The sequence below is a fragment of the Hemicordylus capensis genome, chromosome 5, assembly GCF_027244095.1.
Source record: "Hemicordylus capensis ecotype Gifberg chromosome 5, rHemCap1.1.pri, whole genome shotgun sequence".
Lineage (NCBI taxonomy): Eukaryota > Metazoa > Chordata > Lepidosauria > Squamata > Cordylidae > Hemicordylus > Hemicordylus capensis.
The window spans coordinates 217,654,169-217,674,110 of record NC_069661.1 but is presented as its reverse complement, the minus strand read 5'-3'; the positions used below and the strand labels follow the sequence as shown (position 1 = coordinate 217,674,110).

General features: G+C 42.4%; 1 protein-coding gene across 6 annotated transcripts in view; it reads right to left on the bottom strand.

The window, feature by feature from the left end:
• Nucleotides 1-18,837, bottom strand: part of PLA2G6 (phospholipase A2 group VI) — a 51,174-nt gene extending 32,337 nt beyond the window's left edge. For 2 of the 6 annotated variants that reach the window (XM_053254820.1, XM_053254823.1), the window contains exons 1-4: nucleotides 14,008-14,366; nucleotides 3,084-3,337; nucleotides 1,246-1,461; nucleotides 147-330 (exon numbers count right to left, since the gene is read on the bottom strand). In XM_053254820.1, coding sequence (XP_053110795.1) covers nucleotides 147-330; nucleotides 1,246-1,461; nucleotides 3,084-3,292 — 609 coding nt within the window. In that variant the 5' untranslated portion in view covers nucleotides 3,293-3,337; nucleotides 14,008-14,366. Of the gene's footprint in view, nucleotides 1-146; nucleotides 331-1,245; nucleotides 1,462-3,083; nucleotides 3,338-14,007; nucleotides 14,371-14,412; nucleotides 14,549-18,816 lie in introns of those variants that run through there. The other 4 variants (XM_053254822.1, XM_053254821.1, XM_053254824.1 and 1 more) reach the window with 4 other exon arrangements.
• Between the last annotated feature and the right edge of the window lie 1,105 nt (nucleotides 18,838-19,942).

Sequence of the window (19,942 nt, the reverse complement as noted above, 5' to 3'; positions counted from 1 at the left end):
ATCCGAACATATCTGTGGGAAACAGCCTCTCTCCAGTCCTCTCAGACATAGAAAGCTTTTCTCCCATTTGCTCTGCTTGTGCTTCATTCCTCCCTTTGTTTGTCTCTTCTTTCAGACAGAAACTACCTTTCTTCTCAGCCCCTCACCTCTATGATTTTGGAGTTACTTCCTCGGACAGCATAATGGAAGACTGTCTCTCCATTTTTGTCTGCGATGTCTGACCGGGCGTGGCACTCCTCCATCAGCTCCTGCAGGCATTCCAGGTCTCCTCTCAGACAGGCTAAATGCAGCGGAGTGCATCCATCATCAGAATCATTGCTGTTGATGCAGCTGAAACACAAGATGGAGGAATGATATTCTAGTCCCCATACTCATTTGTGATGAAGCCCAAGTAGGAATATCGGAAGCTGCCTTATACCGAGTCAGACAGTGGATTCATCTAGCTCAGTACTGTCTACACTTCTCCAAAGTTTTAGGCAGGAGTCTTTCATAGCCCTACTGGGAAATGACAAGTATTGAACCTGGAGCCTTCTGCATGCATAGCAGATGCTCTTCCACTGAGCTACAGCCCCATCTCCATCAAGTAAAGGATGTGTACCTGAAAGAATCACATCTTCTTCCCAGTTTACTTCTGCCTCTCCTTCCCTCTCCTTCTATTGTCTCCTGTGGGTCTGTATTCCAGCCCATAAATAAAAGCATCCTGCTTATCAAGGGTATTCCACAGAGCTGGTTCAATCACAAGACCCGCAGGTTCAGTCTCTGGCAGCATCTCCAGGTAGGACTGGGGAAAACTCCTGCGTGAAACCTTGGAGAGCTGCTGCCAGCCACTGAGCTCAATGGACCAATGGTCTGACTCGATATAAGGCAGCTTCCTACGTTGCTATGTTCATGGACCCGTCAACGAAGGTGACAACATACTGCAATGGCACCTGTTGATTATATCGGTTTGCATAATCAGCAAAGAGGTATGAAGCATTGTCTACCCAGATTATGAGCAAACGGAACTTATATGTTTAAGGCATCCCTCAACCAAGGAGTTCAGGGGGTCATACCTAGTCCTTTCTAGCCTTCCAGCCCAAGATCACTCCACTTGAGACACTGCACAACTGAACGTGGGGACCTCCCACCTGCACTCTGCTCCTAATCTTCACTGTACGGCAAAACTTCAGGACTTGGCAACTCCCTCACCCAAGTAAGTTAGCAACATCCAGCCAGCCCCATCAGTAGCCGCCACAGCTGTCATACCTCAGGATGCGATTGTGTCGGAAGCTCTCCAGGAGACCAACGTCCACTGCTACATGAGCCAATGACCAGCTGGGGTGGCTCCGAAAACAGTCTGCTAGTTGCTGCAAAGTTTCCAGTGGCAAGGGATCTCGATAACTCTCATAGAAGGGGCGCAACATCTTCACGTATAGGTCAAAGTGCTGATTTGCAGTCGCCTCATTGTCTACCTGGAAGAGCCTGCGGGAGAAATTCATTTCAAAGATGATGATCCTGCCTCTCCAAAGCTGCTTACAACAAAGACTGCAACATAAAACCACAGAACACTTTTTAAAAGCCCAATAAAATACAAATGCAACCCCCCTAACAAATTAGCAAGAATCATTACTACTCATTTTGAAAATAAAGATATAAACACAACATTCATTTGATATTTCTATCCAACTATCCTACTAATAATCTGAATTATAAGCCACAAAGACACCAACTTCTTCACATGCACTCTAATGCAGCTGCCCTTTCAAGCTTCTACTAGTGCAGGAGACTGCTGTTTGCCTCTTGTAGAACATTATTAATTATTAGAATAGGTCTGTCTTCTAGTAAGCGACCATGATGTTTGACAAGAGGCAACCAGCGGCATTCTGAACTAGTTGAAACGTCCAAGCTACCTTCAAGGGCAGCCCCATGTAGAGTGCATTCAAATAGTAAATCCTAGATAAAGAGATGAGGCAACAGGATGCAGATCAGTTCCTCTCCAGGTAAATGGAGAAGGTTCCACGAGCTGGGTGTGCCAGGAAGACATCTCTCTTTATTCATCCCATATATGTTTCTCCTGAAGCAGATGAGATTACTCTTTGGCTCTCTCATCCCTGGATATACTTGACTGTTGCTGTGGAAAAACTGACTCCATCAAGGTATTTGGGGAGGGGAGGGGGATGCTACAGTTACTGATGGTACACAATGGCATTGTTGTGATGCAAGGTTGGACATGCGGGTCTTGTGGTAGCAAGCATGACTTGTCCCCTTAAGCTAAGCAGGGTCCAGCCTGGTTGCATACGAAAGGGAGACTAGTAGTGTGAGCACTGTAAGATATTCCCCTCAGGGGATGGAGCTGCTCTGGGAAGAGCATCTAAGCTCCAAGTTCCTTACTTGGCATCTCCAAGATAGAGCTTAGAGAGAATCCTGCCTGCTACAACCTGGGAGAAGATGCTGCCAGTCTGTGTAGACAATACTGAGCAAGATGGACCTATGGTCTGACTCAGTATATGGCAGCTTCCTATGTTTCTAATGTATCTTTTTGACAGTCGGTGATTAGTTGTTGGCGTATTGGGATTAGTGCACTTTTGGATCCTGTTATTTGCATGATTGATAAGGCTTCTGCTAATATACACTGTATCTGTCCACAATCGGGGCTCCCAGCTGGAAATTGATTGCCAGGCACGTTGTGATTAATAAAGCTTTGAATCTGATGGAACGATGTGGCCTCCGCTTACTAAATCTTTTTAATCTTTTATTGGCTGTTTTTATTGTTTTGTAAACCGTCCATAGAACTTGCGTTTTGGGCGCTATAGAAATGTATAAAATAAAAATAAAAATTAAATAATAAAAATTAAAAATTAAAATTAAAATAAAATAAGCAAGCAAGCTTAATAGGAGTTATTTTTCTATGACACTATCCAGAAATATTCTTGGATATTCAGTTTCAAAACCCAGCACTAGCATAAACTTCTCCTAATAAGAGGACGTTTGTACCATGGTTTTTAGAACCTGAAGAACTGTTCTCTGTTAACTTTTTGAGATAGAAAACAAGTGAACAGATTATGATTATTTTTAAGTGGAGAAAGTCTCTACCTGTGACTCACCGGAAGGCAACTATTTGATCCTGAGGGTTAACAAGAAGACATTCCCAAGAGTGAGCTGAACAGCTGCCATATAAAGTTATCCTATCTTCCCACCGTAGAGGTTTTCGAGTCTCATAGTCTTCAAGAGGCACTTCTTTCACTCGATAAGGGTTTGAAAACAAGTGGGTGACATTGTTGAAAGTGCTCATAAGTCGACCAAAGAACTGCATGTCTCCAAATTATTTATATATCCAAAACAATTTTCTTCCAATGCTCTAGAAAAAATAAAGTATACATTTGTTTTGTTTTATTATTAGGTTTGTATATTTGAGTATGCCACTGTCATTTACAGAATGCACCTGTTCAGCATAACCAATTGTTTGTTCATTCTTCTCCCAGGACCACAGAACATCAATAATGTTTATTATTAATATACAATAATACTGTGAACTGAGGCATCTCCATCCATAACGGCTAAAGGCGAGTGTGGCTGGGGGTGATGAGAATTGCAGCCCAACAACATCTGGACACCCAAAGTTGGGAACTGCTGGACTAAGGGGTGGTCTTGAGATCATCAGGCAGTCTGGACCACTAGACCAGACAAGTCCATGCACAATGAAATTAGTCAAATTCCTGGATAATAAGTCCATCAGCAGCAACCAGTCATGATAGCAAGAAAAATCTTCCATGTTCAGAAGCAGTATGCCACTTAATACTAGTTGCTGGTGGAAGGGTGTTTCACACAGTATAGTCTTCCTACATGAGAACAACCTCCACATACAAAATCACACACACCACCACCACCAGCAGCAGCTAAATACATCTTGAGAAGGTTCCAAGTAGTGTTGTCCGCTCATAAGCCAGATAATTCTTCTAAATAGACCCTACAATCTCTCCTGCTCCATTCCTTCTAGTCCCCTCAGCAACCCTCTTGTTGGAGTGCCTATGCAAGGAGAGACAAGGGGACCAGAGATGCAATGAGACAGAAAAAGCTACCTCAGCATCCTCTTCACAGCTGCTGAATTACAGGAGGATGTTCTGGCTCGAGACCTGAAAATCCTAGTTCCTAACTACACGTCTATAGAATTTGAGGAAATAGCACATCAAAGCACCTATGAGCTATCGCCTGTTGCATCCTTTCCAAAACTATATCAAAAATCACTATAGCCACCAGACTATAAAAACTATATACAAAAATCACTATAGCCACCAGACTTGTAGCCATTGATAGACCTGTCCTCCATGCATTTGTCTAAGTCCATAAGAACAGTATTGTACTGTTCTTATGGACTTAGACAAATGCATGGAGGACAGGTCTATCAATGGCTACAAGTCTGGTGGCTATAGTGATGCCCAGAGGCAAGATGCCTCTAAATACCAGTTTCAGGGGAGCAACAGCAGGAAAGAGGGCATGCCCTCAGCTCTTGTTTGTGGGCTTTCCAGAGGCATCTGGTGGGCCACTATGGGAAACAGGATGGTGGACTAGACGGGCCTTGGGCCTGATCCAGTAGGGCTATTCTTATGTAAAGCAGATGCTTGCCTTCTCTCTTCATCTCTAGATTAAATGTGCATTTATAATTCAGCCCACATGAGCTAGGGTGGAACGCCGGCTTGCTGTGCAGAATACAGGACTTGGTGATGCATCTAATGAGATGGTCAGTATCTGTGATTCAGATTTTTAAGTGAGTCATTATATTAAGAAGTTGTGTTGTGCACTTGGCCAGACTGGCCATTATGCAAGGTAATCAATAGTACAAATTAGTATGCTGAGGCCTTCAATCCAGAATTCTATCTAGAGGGTCCATTTTGTGGAGGAAGTATCCACCCCACTCCTATCTACTAAGCTCCTTCAAAACTCCCTGTTGCTCAATAAATGACAGATCTTTGGAGCAAGCAGGGGGTAAAAAGCACATTCATGGCACACCTACGATGCAGTGGAACCTACTTCATAAATGCCCTCTCTTGGGAGGACTGCCAAAAGACATCAGAAAGACAGTGGTTAGAGTGTTAGGTTTGGACTGAGAAGACTCAGGTTAAAGGCCCCATTCAGCCATAGAGGTGCCCTTGAGCCAATCACTCTGCCTCAGAATAACAGACCTCACAGGGTCGTTTTGAGGATAAAACAGGGTGACCCAGATCCAGGTACACCTCCCTGAGCTCAGTTGGTAGAGGTGAGTAATCATTAATAATTTGATGATGATTTCCACTAGCAAGTGAAAAACTACCTTTAATTATAAGCATTCTACCCACTGATGGAAGCAGCACAAAAACCAAACCAAACCACCAAGTTTATTTTAGATTGTACTTTTGTAATGTTATAGTTTTTAACTGTAGTTACGTCTTGTATGTTTGTTTGGTTTGCTTTCAGATTTTTTCTTAATACAGAAAAGTGGCAGGTAAATTCAATAATCTCTCTGTAAAAATGCCACTTCCCTAAGATTACATATACTCTCCCAACACTGCTACACCATAGAGTGACTAAGAAACACAACCCAGGTTCTGCACATGAAGGGAGAAAGCTATGCCAATGGCTTAATTTAAAAATATCATTGGTGTGAGAAGCAAGTTTAGCTCACATCACAATGATTTTCTGGTTGCCATTCCCACCTATGGAAAAAAGTAATGTTGCACTGGGAAAGACAGATGTGAAGAGAGCCAAACTTGCCCTTGACAGTGAGAGAGTGCCCAGCAGTGCTCCTTTTAACAGGGAATCCCATATCTTGTTCACTACAACTCCCAGGAATCCCTGCTGAAATGGCCTTTGGCTGAGGATTCTGGGAGTTGTAGTCAGCATCTAGGAATCCGTTACAAGGAACACTGGTGACCAGTGGTGGTCCTTGTCTCATGTGATACTGATTTACCTGCAAACCTTCTTCAACATCAGAGGCCTTTTCCACATCCTCTGGCTGTCAGAAATCTGGTTGACAGGGACATGTGACTGTACATTTTCAGTTGTGGCATTCAGGTTATGGAACTCTCTGCCCCATGAAGTCTGCCTGGCCCCCATTGATGAGCTTTCAGGACCTGGTGAAGGCTTTTTTGTTCTGCCAGGTATTTAGTTTAGGGTGCTGGTTCCCTTCCTCAGGGGTATATTCCTGCACCATTTCTCAGTATTAGTTTAGTTCAGGGCTTTTCAACCAGTGGTATAAATAGCAGTGGTCATACCTCAGTGTGGAAAGCAGTCCTTGGTTCCAATTCAATGGTAGGAACCCCAAATTTATGCTTAGTTCACTAACCAGCCATTATCTGAAGTCACCACCAACCCTCTCTCTTCTCTTAGATCCGTTTCGGTACACCTTAGGAGAGAAGTGCGTCTTCTGTCATTTGCACTGGGATACAGAGAGGGTAAGGTAAGGTAAGAAACAGTGGGAGCTGAATTAGTAGTGACCACATGGCACTGTTGAGTCTATCCCAGACATACTGGAAGCGGAGGTGGCTGGGTCGGCAGTGCACTGGCAGCAAGGTGTGGCTGGGAAAGACACATGAGGATGTAGAGTGAAGGAGAGATCAGGAGGCATCAGGAACCAGAGAAACCTCTCTTTCACTGCAGGGAGGGAATTCCCCGGCTACCTGAGCCAAGAGGCACCTTTTTAAAGCCCTATCCAACCCCAGCACAGCATCCCTCCAGTAGCCACTGCTGGTGTTTACATTGTGTTTCTTTTTAGACCATGAGCCCTTTGGGGGACAGGAAACCAACTTATTTATTATTAATTATATTTATTATTATTATTTCTTGTTTACACAGTCAGACAGGTGTTATTGACTGGTTTGTTTTATCCAGACATTGAGTCCTTCCCAAGGACCCTGGGATGGCTGAATTTTATTGTCAATTGTTATAGATATCGTCGCAGAATATAGGTTGTTCCCAGTAAAGCTGCTTTTTGTAATTGGCTGATGGTGATTTCTGTGGCCCCTATGGTGTTGAGGTGCTCTTCAAGGTCTTTTGGAACTGCACCCAGGGCGCCAATTACCACCGGCATTATTTTGGTCATTTTCTTCCACAGCCTTTCAATTTCAATTTGTAGATCATTGTATTTTGTGATTTTTTCTATTTCTTTTTCTTCTATTCTGCTATCCCCTGATATTGCTATGTCGATTATTTTAACTTCTTTTTCTTTCATCTCGACTACAGTTATATCCGGTGTATTGTGTGGCAGATGTTTGTCTGTTTGTAGTCGGAAGTCCCATAATATTTTTACATCTTCATTTTCTTCAATGTTTTCAATTTTATGGTCCCACCAACGTTTGGCTACAGGTAGCTTGTACTTTTTGCAGATGTTCCAGTGTATCATCCCTGCTACCTTTTCATGCCTTTGTTTGTAGTCAGTCTGTGTGATCTTTTTACAACAGCTGATTAGGTGGTCCACTGTTTCATCTGCTTCTTTACAAAGGCGGCACTTGCTGTTTGTTGTTGACTTTTCTACTTTTGCTCTTATTGCATTTGTTCTTAGTGCCTGTTCTTGCGCAGCCAGTATTAAACCCTCTGTTTCTTTCTTCAAGTAACCATTCTTAAGCCATTGCCAGGTCTTGGTGATGTCTGGTTTTCCAGTTATATTGTGCAAATATTGACCATGCAGGGTCAATATTTTTCCATTTTACTGCTCGGTTCTTGACATGTTCTTTCTTGTAGGCCTGCTTTGTTTCATTGGTGTTGAATAGTTTCTCATTATTGACCATTTGAAGTGCATCTTCTTCACTGTCCTTGATATATTCTTCAAGGCCTCTTTTCGCCTTCTCTGCTGTTTGATGGACTTGCAGCATTCCTCTTCCACCTGAGCTGCGAGGGAGGTAGAGCCTATCGACATCACTGCGGGGGTGCAGAGCATGATGGATGGCCATTATTTTCCTGGTCTTACGATCCAGCATCTCTAGCTCTGCCTGGGTCCAGTCTATTATTCCTGCAGTGTATCTGATAACAGGTATAGCCCAGGTGTTGATGGCTTGTATGGTGTTCCCGCCATTGAGTTTGGACTTGAGGATTTTTCTAACTCTCCTGATGTATTCACTTCCAATTTTTCTTTTAACTCCAGTGTGTGCAATGTTATCAGCCTGGAGAATGCCTAAGTATTTGTAATGTTCTTTCTCTTCCAGGTTCTTGATCTTGCTTCCATTGGGCAGTTCTATTCCTTCTGTTTTTCTTATTTTCCCTCTGTTCATTATTAATGCAGCACACTTGTCTAGTCCAAACTCCATTGCTATATCGCTACTGAATATACGGACAGTGTTTAGCAGTGATTCAATTTCTGACTGGGACTTTCCATATAACTTCAGATCGTCCATGTACAGCAGATGGTTGATTTTACTTGATGTTTTAGATGTTTGGTATCCGAGGCCTGTTTTGTTTAGTATTTGTGAAAGTGGGGTCATGGCGATTACAAACAACAGAGGGGATAGTGAGTCCCCTTGGAAAATGCCTCTTCTAATGCTAACCTGTCCAAGTGTCTCGCCATTGATTGTTAACTGTGTACTCCACATGCTCATTGCTTTTTTTATAAATATCTGGATGTTTTTGCTGACACCAGTTTCTAAACATTTTAGTATCCATGTGTGAGGCAATGAATCGAAGGCTTTCTCGTAGTCAATCCATGCAACACTTAGATTGGTTTTTCTTCTCTTGCAATTTTCTAAAATCATTTTGTCAATCAGCAGCTGGTCGTTTGTGCCTCTGGTGTTCGGGCAATTTCCTTTCTGTTCAACTGGAAGCTGTTTGTTAGTTAATAAGTGTTGCATCACTTCATCTGCTATTATTCCAGTTAATAATTTGAACATGGTTGGCAGGCAGGTTATCAGTCTATAATTACTTGGAACTGCACCTTTTGCTGGGTCTTTCATTATGAGATGAGTTTTCCCAGTTGTTAGCCATTGTTCAACATCTCCGCCTTGCAAAATGTGATTGAACAGTTTTGATAGTTGTTTATGAAGGCTTGTTAGGTGTTTAAGCCAAAAGCCATGCAGTTCATCGTCGCCTGGCGCAGTCCAATTTTTAATTTTCTTTGCTCTTTCACTTATTAATTCTGGTGTTATTATTAGATCTTGCATTTGTTGGTTACATTTTTTGACCTCTTTCACCTAGCCTGCTTTTTTATTATAAATTGGATTGTCCCATAATTTCCCCCAGAATTGCACTGTTTCTTCTTTATTTGGTGTTTCTACGTTTCTTGCAGTTTCTCCTTCTATACTTTGGTAGAAACGTCTCTGATTCGACTGGAATTGGAGATTCTGCCTGTGTTGTATAATTCTAGCTTCATATCTGCTAATCTTCTTTGACACTGCTGTTATTTGCTGCTTTATTATTTCCAGGACTTCTCTAATTTTCCTTGAATCTAGGTGGTATTTTTGGATCAGATACTGTTTGGTGTTTTCATTCTTCAGCTTCTTGTCTTTCATATCTTTCAATTTACTAGCATCTGATCTAAGGCTGGAGATTTTATTTTCTAATCTAATCTTTCATTTAGGTGATGTACTGCTTTCTTTTTTTACGGGTCCACTGATCTTATATCCGAGCTCTTGTGTTGTTATTGTTGCTGCACTGTACATTAGTTGGTTTGTTTCTTGCAAGTTATTGGTTGATATTTCTGCAAGTGAAGCATTGACATCTTTTAATGCCTGAGCAAGTTGTTTTTTGGCAACTGTTTTTAGAGCTGGAAGTCGAACCCTGGTGGTTGTTTGGTTCATGTGCTCAGTTATTTTTTGCTTTAGTTCTTCATTATTATTATTATCATCATCATCATCTACACAGACAGGTGTTACTGACTGGTTTGTTTTATCCAAACATCGAGTCCTTCCCAAGGACCTGGGATGACTGAATTTTATTATCAATGTTGTTGTTGTTATTATAGATATCGTCGCAGACTATAGGTTGTTCCCAGTAAAGTTGCTTTTTGTAATTGGCTGATGGTGATTTCTGTGGCCCCTATGGTGTTGAGGTGCTCTTCAAGGTCTTTTGGAACTGCACCCAGGGCGCCAATTACCACTGGGATTATTTTGGTCTTCTTCTGCCACAGCCTTTCAGTTTCAATTTGTAGATCTTTGTATTTTGTTGTTGTAGTTGTAAATTATTATTATTAGTAGTAATAGTAAACTGCTTTGAGAACTTTTTGTTGAAAAGTTGTATATAAATAGTAGTAGTGGAGAAGCATGGGGCAGACCACACACTCTTGTGCACAGCCCTCTCTCTGGCAGCTGTAGTACCCACCTAACATTGAAAAGTCCTGGTTTAGATTATTCCTTTCAAAGCTGGAAAAGTCATTTTCTGTTTTTAAGTTATTTTTAAAATCATGTTGTACAATTATTTTCTACTTTGCCCAATTGGAGCCACCTGGAAGGCCCTTATTAGGGTAGTGAGGCTAGTTATAAAGAATGGGTGGATGCCCCCACTTCCCACAGTCACTGCTTGTCAGGAGGAGATACATTTTTTCTAGTTATTAATACAGAGACAAAAACCTAATGGAGAATGCAGAAAAGAAAGCCTAACTTGGCTTACAAGTCCAAGATGTATGAATCCCAAACAGAGTTCCACACGGGGCTCATAAATCCTTTGAGGTGAAAACTCACATATTTTAGCAGCAACAAACAGCTTCCCTGATTTTAGAAACAAATGGCTTGTCCCATCTGCGGTGCAGTTGGCTTAGGGGATAAAAAGAGGAAAGCCTGGTGGGAAAGATGTTTGTAAAACACATAATGTCAAAAAAAATCATAATTACAATTTTTAAAAGAAAGCAGCAGGTGTTCTCTGTGGGTGAGAGAGGGAGGGAGGGAGGAAGAGGAACACAGTAGTAGGATGACAAAAAGTGACAGAAAACTGAATTAGGCATTCCCTGGGTATTTTGAGAATCACATTCATAGAACATTCATTGAGGAAACCCAACTGGAACTCAACATTTTTTCTTTGGTGGAATGTCTTTGCATTGTCATGAAGTGTTTACTAGCATTAACCAATGTTGACTAATGTTATCTGTTAAATGCATAAAAGATATTGGTCAAAACAGTCCATAGATACCAAGAGACTAAAATCACGTACTGTTTCCATAATTGTGTGGTACAGATACCACCATATAGGTACCATGAAACTACAGTTCATAGGTACCGCAGTAGAGCAGTACCGGACCACAGTAAAGCTCATAGGTACCAGAGACTAAAATCACATATTCTTTCCATAATTATGTGGTACAGATACTACCCCAATAGCTGGGCTCACCCAAACAGATGTGTAGGAGGGCCATGTTGCCTAGTATCTTCTTCGTCTCTCTTTTTGTACATAACACAGTTGCAAACAGCCATTGTCAACAGTTGTTCTACCCAGAGAGATATGGAAATCAGTCTCTTGGCAATTAAGACTGCCCTATTGATCCAATCGGCTTGAGGTCCCCCCCCCATGACCCAAATGGCCAGAATATAGCCTGTTCTTTTAGCGCTTAATACTAAGGCAGTTTGTAGAATCATGCTGATATTAATGCACACTTCCTTCCAAGAGTCTGGTACCCTTGGAAAGCCCTACATCATGCACCGAATGAATTAGCTAAGCCCTTCCAAAAAAAACCTGGGCAGTGTTGAATACACCTGTAATGATTTTGTTGGACAGCTCTAAGCCTGAGATCCAAAGTCAAGGTTTTAACAGACCTAACCAGCTTAACCAAAAACAATGCTGAGAACATCTGATCCTGTTCTCCAGTCTCTGGAGAACAGAGACTGATTTCCATATCTCTCTGGGTAGAACAACTGTTGACAATGGCTGTTTGCAACTGTGTTATGTACAAAAAACCCAATCGTATGCTGGGTTTATGGCTTTCCAAAAGTCTTTTGCACAGATAGATAGTTGGTCTGAGGATCATCTTAGTCTGAAAGTGGGGACTGAAAGAATCTGATGCACCACAGACTGACACAGAGAATGTTCATCCTGAATAAGAAATCCTCTATGTGCATTTGGAGTTGGTACAGTCCTAAGAGGTAATTCAATATGCTTTTCTGAAAAAATTCACACTCACCCAGCTACATATATACACTGCCTTATACTGAGTCAACTATTCATTCATCTAGCTGGTCTTGCAGTAGCAAGCATGAATCATCCCCCTTTGCTAAGCAGGGTCTGCCTTGGTTTGTATTTGGATGGTTGATTACATCTGAATGCTGCCTGTAATAAGATCTTCCTCTTAGGGAATGGGGCTGTAGCTCAGTAAAAAAGCATCTACATGCTTGCAGGGAGAAGGTCCCAGGTTAACTTCTTGCTATCGCCAGGTAAGGCTGGCAGAGACTCTTGCCCCAAACCTTGCAGAGCTGCTGCCAGTGTAGACAATACTGAGCTAGACAGACCAATGGTCTGACTCAATATAAGGCAGCTTACTATGATCCTGCACTGTACCATCTAAGCTATCCCTGCACCCTGATGGTGCCAGAGACTGAATCTGGGGCTTTATGCATGGAAATCATGTGCTTTACCACCAAGTTGGGGCACTCGTTCATGCAAAAGGATAAGTTAGCATTTCTGACACGTTCAGGTGCTTGACCCAATGGCCAGAAGAGCTAAACAATGAATCCAGTTCAAAAGGAAACCTCAAATCCTAATAGGCTCAACAAACCTGAAGACAGCTTCATATATTATATATTATACACTTCCTGTATGGAAAGTACTTCCATGTAAGGAAATAGTGTGAAACCCACGTATTGATTTATGATATGGCACAGTCACATGTGTGCACGTGTTCATGAGGAGTGTTCATGAGGAGACACATGGGGAAGTCTCTATATATACACATACATACACACAGGCATGCATGAAAAGGGGAATAGTAACTTAATTCAACAATAATAAAACCCATGTTTTCGTATGTTGCCAACAAAGAGGAAAACATAATTTGAAGCTTGTAGTTGGAATTTTTAGAGTACCTTCTGTTTTGTTTCTTATTCTTTTTCCTTCTTTTCAGAAAAAGTCCCTAAAATTCCCATTTGTCCTACTCTTACATATCCTTCATGGTGCTACGCTATCTCCATGTTTTCATTAATGCAACATAATTTTGTCACTGCTCATTCTACAAAATAACCCTGTCCCTGGACTCAAAACTCACCTCTCCCACCTTTCACTCTGTGGGCCACCATACAGCTCAATGCCATCTCGTGCAAGCAGTCTGATGATCTACATATAATGTTTCCAACTCTAGCATTTAATTGTTGTTGTTGTATGACACCCAATTTTCCAGGAGAGCACTGGCATTGTGCTATCTGAGCAAAGAGGCACCTTTTAAAACTGGTGATTCTCTTTATTGAGCAGCGGGAGAGCAACTGGCCCTGTCCAGCCCCAGCACAGCATCCCTCCAGTGGCTGTTGCTGGTGTCTGTCTTACATTTCTTTTTTAGATTGTGAGCCCTTTAGGGACAGGGAGCCATTTTTTAAAAATTATATCTATGTATACCACTTTGGGAACCTTTGTTGAAAAGCAGTATATAAATATTCATCATATTTGTATTCATTCCCTTTCAGAGGCAGTTAGAACAGTACAATCAACTAACAGGTTTCCTGCACTTTGTTACGAGTTATGGTGTGTGGGGGCAGGAAGGGTCTCTTGCATTATATTACAATGTGAGCTACAAAACTGTATAGCTTCCAACAAATGAAGAAAAGAGGCATTCACTTAGTCAAAATGAAAATGCACCTGACAGACAGATATGGCAAATATGGTTATCAGTTTCAAGACATTAATCACAATCAAAGACAGCTGTCAGATCATAAAATTTAACATTTCAAGAGTCGACATGGGAGATACTAAACACTGAGTTTTGCACACATGGAGATTGAGGATACATGTTATGGGTTCCCAATTTTGTGTGTGTGTGCTCCATTCCACCATTTGCCCCTTCCCCAGAGATCTTTTGCCCTTGAGAGTTGCAGGACATACAGACAATCAACAGCCTCTCATCCCATCACTACATCTAAGAGTCGGGAAGAGCTTTACCTGCTGAATGCCTGTCTAGCTTGCAGCTATAAACCAGCAGCAGCTCTACGAAGCCCTCCCTTGCCTTGAAGGAGAGCAGTCATTCAAGGAGCGAACGTATGAGTGGATAAAAGGCTGTGATCCCAAACTTCCCATATTGTTGCCTCCTCAGTATTACAAATCTGTCACAGAATTGGCCAATAAAACCAAGTCACGTAAGTCAACTTTGCGGGGGCGGTGGGGGAAATTATGAACAAAAATGGGAAAGAGGAATGCAAGACAGGGGGAACCACAGGATGATGCCTCCCACTCTAGTCATCTTAACCCCCACAACCGTTATCATACAACCAGCAGCCACACTTTAAGGAAGGCCAAATGCAGAAAGCGAGCCACCCTGCCTCGCCTCTAAAGACTTCGCTCACTCACCTCTCAGTTAGTCAGTACTCTCCCCACGCCTACTTCCGCCAACAATCCTTATAGCACCACGTGATGTCCCCTCGGCCAATCACACCTGCCAGACCGACTTCTCCCTTCCGCTCCCTCATTGCTTGGCTGATCAAAGGATCTGGGTAAAAGGGCAGCGTGTTGACGTGCCCGCGACCATCACGCCCTTACGTCCGGGGCAGCCATATTTGAGTTGGGCGGATGATGGCGCGGAGCAGCCATCTCTGCGAAGGGGAGAAAGCGTGGCGTGCACTTTCACTCTTGGCCTCTGCCTGCCTTTAAAGAGACAGGCTAAAATAAACTTTCCCTTTGCTGAGGCCCTTAGAAAACAAAAGGGAAAGAAAGGCAACAAAATTTCCAAGAGAACATAAATTAAAGGGGAAGGGACTTTTTAACCTGTTGCATGATATATTCGAGAAAATATCTGCATGAGATCAGTGTGGCATTACCTCTCATCAGCAATAAATCATGAAGCGCAGGCACTATGCACTGCAGCAGTGGAAGAAGGTGGTTCTTATATTCAGAACTCCGCTAACACCAAAGAAAAAAAGATTTACCATGCAATACCTTAAAATCTCAAGGTTCAGGCTAAGCAGCAGCCTATATACTTTTATTGAAGTCCCACTGGAATCAATTTAGCCACAACTAAATGGAGCCTCCGTGTGTAGAAGCAATATACCACAGAATGTAAGATGCTGGGCTGGGGACAAACCATTTCTGGATTGGATGGACATCTGGCACAATCCATCAGGGTTTTTCTTATGTTAAATTAAGGAGACTGCAATACACATGTGTAAGAGTTAGCTAAATTAGCAAACAATTGGATAATTCTAATAATTTCTTCTGGTTAATTAATTGTTTGGAGGTCAGTTCAATTTATATTTGCAAATTTGTCTTTACATGCTATATGAGAATAAGTAGGAAATAACATTTTAAAATAATACATTTGACATTTAACATCCCTTGACCTTTCTGCAATCCTGATAGTGTTACATTAAATTTTTTTTAAAATCTGATAATCTCATCTCATTTAAATTAATCAGCTGAGTATTAAGCACTATTTACAACTGATGGATCATCAATAGCAAATAAATAGGAATACAAAATAAATGTCTATGATTAATATAACAGTGAATAAGAGCATCACCATGTCTAATCTGTATTAAACATGTCTCATCTGTATTAACATCTAAACAATATAAACCAACAGCATCAATAGAAGCACAAGAAAACCAGAACCTACAAACAGCTGGAAGAAAAAAGAGTTAAAATGAGTTCAAGATTAATTAGTACAGATCAGTTACTCCTTAATATACTTAAACCATCTTTTTACTTCCATAATCTGGTTGGTTAAAGATGGTTACAAAAGTCATTTGTTTTTCCTCACAAACACACATTTGATGCATTATTGTGTCATAGAAACTCTAATTCACTTAATTGGTGGTGTTAGTCACTAGAGGTTAGTCTGGGAGCAAAATGTGTATGCATTGTCATGGATGGCAGTAATCACATGTCCTCTTTCTCAAAGGCTATCCTTGGTACACTTCCTGTTGATTACTATGGGCAGCCATTTCCAGAGCATGCCCATAATAATCCATTCTGTCAGACTGCAGCTGTTGTACCTAAGGTTTGCTGCTACTTCCCTGTTCTCCAAATAAACTCATAAGAACATAGGAAGCTGCCATATACTGAGTCAGACCATTGGTCCATCTAGCTCAGTATTGTCTACACAGACTGGCAGCAGCTTCTCCCAAGGTTGCAGCAGGCAGCAATCTCTCTCAGCCCTACCTTGGAAATGCCAGGGAGGGAACTTGGAACCTTCTGCACTTCCCAGAGCGGCTCCATCTCCTAAGGGGAATATCTTGCAGTGCTCGCACATCAAGTCTCCCATTCATATGCAACCAGGGCAGACCCTGTGTAGCTAAGGGGACAAGTCATGCTAGCTACCACAAGACCAGCTCTCCTCTACAGTGTTCGCTTGCATGGCATTCATATCTGAAAATACACGTTTATTTAAATTTTTCCATTGTGTAAGAGTGGCAATGAGCTTTAAAAAACAAATGACTTGGCACAATATCAATCAACAGAACCAGTCAGGCCAGTTTCAAACTAGAAATTCTCTAAGCCTGTCCAGAGGTGCAGTAGACCTGGGTGCAAATTTTAGACTAAATGTATAGCCACTGTCCAACCACTGTCCAGCTTCAAAATGCCGGGTTTGATGCAGGCATGGGAGACCAGAAGGGACTCTCCACTAATTCAGCCCGGCAGCCTGCACAAAAGTAAAATTTGGCTCAAAATTGAGTTTGAAGGCTGGTGAAAGTGATATGCTATTTTTCTAGTCTCAAAGGTTTACATATGTAGGAAAATTAAAGGGATATTTAAAATGCCATGCTTTGAGTTACACAAATCTTTCTGGAAGAGATGTTGGGAACCCTTTTAAAATACACAACAGTGGTTTGAAGAAATACCCATTTGTGTGGTAAACCTGACTTTGCTGATCTAATTCTTCATAGTAGTCTTGTAACTTGAGAGCATCCTTAAGCTCTGGCACATTCTGGACCATGGATTTAAAGCCAGGAGGAAACACACACAAATCTACTCATTGAAACTTGACTAACAATCCTCCTTTTTCATTTACAGAGTCATCTTTTTCAGCATTCAGGGCCTTTCTGGACAGCAATCAACAGTGGGATGCTCAAAGCTTTTGAGCAAGCCAGCCTGCATGGCTTTAAGAAGGGCTTAGACATATTCATGGAGGACAGGTCTATCAATGGCTACTAGTCTGATGCCTATAGGCCACCTCCAGCAAGATGCCTCTAAATACCAGTTGCAGGAGAGAAGCAGCAGGAGAGAGCATCTTAATCTCTTGCCTGTGGGCTTCCCAGAAGCATCTGGTGGGCCACAGTATGAAACAGGATGCTGGACTAGATGGGCCTTGGGCCTGATCCAGCAGGGCTGTTCTTATGCAAGTGCAATCCTATTCCCTGTACACCTGCTGGAGCAAGCTTCTGCACTATTGCTAGCATGATCTTATCCTCTGTACATATGCCACCTTGTGTGATTTTTGTAGCACAACTTGCCAGTCAGCTCTTTCTTTCTGAGAAGAAACCAATGATTTTCATTACCACTTTCCCTGCTCAGTATGTGTACAGAAGATAAGATCATGCTAAGTCGGTATGGCTGAGGCAGTGGGGGCAGCAGGGGCGGATCAAGCTTTTTGCTACCTGGAGGCAACCAAAGATTTGCCACCCCGGCTCAAGGGGCTCGACGACTATACTTGTAAAGGGGAATCTGGCAAGGATTCCCCTTTACAAGCAAAGGGCTTGGTGGAGGGAGTTATATCTTTTCCCCATGTGCAGAGAGGCCCGAAATGGGCCGAAAGCAGCCCAACCTGGCATTCAGGAGGCAGGCGCACCCGTGGGAGGAGCTCTCACTGCTATCCCCGCTGCGCCGCCACCATCCTTCCACTATCCTGATGCACAGTGGCAGTTTTTTAAAGGTAGAGAAGGAAGATTTAACTTTTCCCCAGCCCAAGATCTTTACTTGCACACCACTCCCAAAATTTGCCACCCCTCAAAATTTGCCGCCATAGGCCAGTGCCTATATTGCCTATGTGTTAATGCGCCCCTGGAGGGCAGGTGAGGCAGGCAAGTGCAGAACTGGCTGCATCTGTGCCCCTCTCTCTTCCCACCCGATTGCAGCTGCCTCTTCCTTTCCCTGTTCTTGTTCCGGCTTTAACTTGAGCTGTGCGGGCTGGTCATCAGCTGGATTGGTTCACCTGGTGAATAACCAGCCCACACACGGCTCAATGTAAAACCAAGGTGAGAGAAGAGAGGCCCAGCTCTCCCATTTCTGCACCTGCCTGCACCCCACCCTGCTCCCCCAGCCTTACTGGCCATTCATGGAACTAGGAAGTAGCACGGAAGCTTTCTGCAGCTTGTGTACAGGGAGTCATAAGGCTGAGTCTGGGACATGCACAAAAACTTTGCAGATCCCACACTTTATTGTCATCTGGAAAGGCCCTCCGTCTCAGCTCAGTCCTCATGCTTGGAAAACAAATTATCTCATCTGTGGTTTAGTAGTCGTGGGATTAGACTACTACTGCTATGGGCTTTCCGCTTTCTTAAATACCATTTTGGGAGGTTTAGTTGGTGTCAGGGCTTTTTGGTGCCAGGACTATTTTTTAATGTGCTGGGGGGTCCCCCCACCCACCCAAAATGTGCTGTTCTAAAAGAACAGTTGTCCAGTTCAAACATTCAAGTCATGCAACAATTGCACTGTGTTAGATGATGTTAAAAATGACTAATAACAATGAGAATAGGAAAGGGAGTCGCCCAGGCTCCTCTAGTGCCCAGGCTCTGATCAAGCATACATATTTTAACTCACCTTGCCAAAGATGCTTCCCACAGACTCTACTGGTACTCCCTAAAGACAGTCTTCTTCACCAATTAATATAAAACTCTTCTGCAATGGTGCTATCAAATTCCCAGTTCTGAGGATTTTCTTCCACTCTGTGTAGGTTTCTAAATGTCATGGAATGTGACTCTAGGCAACAACTAAGTACACACAGACAAGGAAAATGCACCTGTGTGTGTGTTGTGGTGATGCATGCTATGTGCATGAATTATACTCTCATACTATTGTGCATTTCTGAGTTTTCTTTTTAAAAAAGCCCTGGTTGGTGCCAGGTCTGCTCAACTTAGCCTCCACCCCAGCTGTTTTTGAGCTACAGCTCCCATAATCCCTAGTCACAGTGGTCAATGGCCAGGGATTATGGGAATTGTAGGCCAACATCTGCAGGAGGGCCAAATTTGAGTAGCCCTGTTGCTGTGGTGGTTATAGACAATGCTTGACACTACTGCTCCAGCACTGACTGGATCCCTAGTGTGTTCTAAGCACAATTTTATGCTGGTTTTGATAAACCCGTAACAGTTTGGGCACTACACAGCTCAATAAATCTCCTTCGTACCATCATGACTGTTAAGATCAAATGAGACCACCTTCTCACCAACATGTAGATAAGATGCAGAGAGGCTGCCCCACAATTATGGGACTTTCTTTCCCTAGTGATTCATCAGTGACCAAGCCTATATGCTTTCCATAAGAGATGTAAAACGTTCCTCTTTAGTCTGGCATTAAATGACCAGGATAGTGCCATTAAACAGGCATAGGTGTAGGTGTGTGTGTGTGTGTGTGTGTGTGTGTGTGTGTGTGTGTGTGTTGTTTTGAAAGATTATTGGGTGGGGTAGACATTTAAATAAATAAGTTTACCCCAATCTGTGCATACACATTACAATGTTTGTACCTTAGAAAAGGTCCAAAAGCAGTGCCTGAAGATTCTGTAATTGGCATCTGCAACAATAATATGCATTAATGGCAAAATAAAATAGCAACAGACAGTATATTTAATTTCAGAACACATATGACACTTTTAACACAGGTTTCTGCAGCTCCAGATTGGGATTTATCTGTTGAGGCTATTGCATCCTCCAGAACAGCATTTTATTTTCAT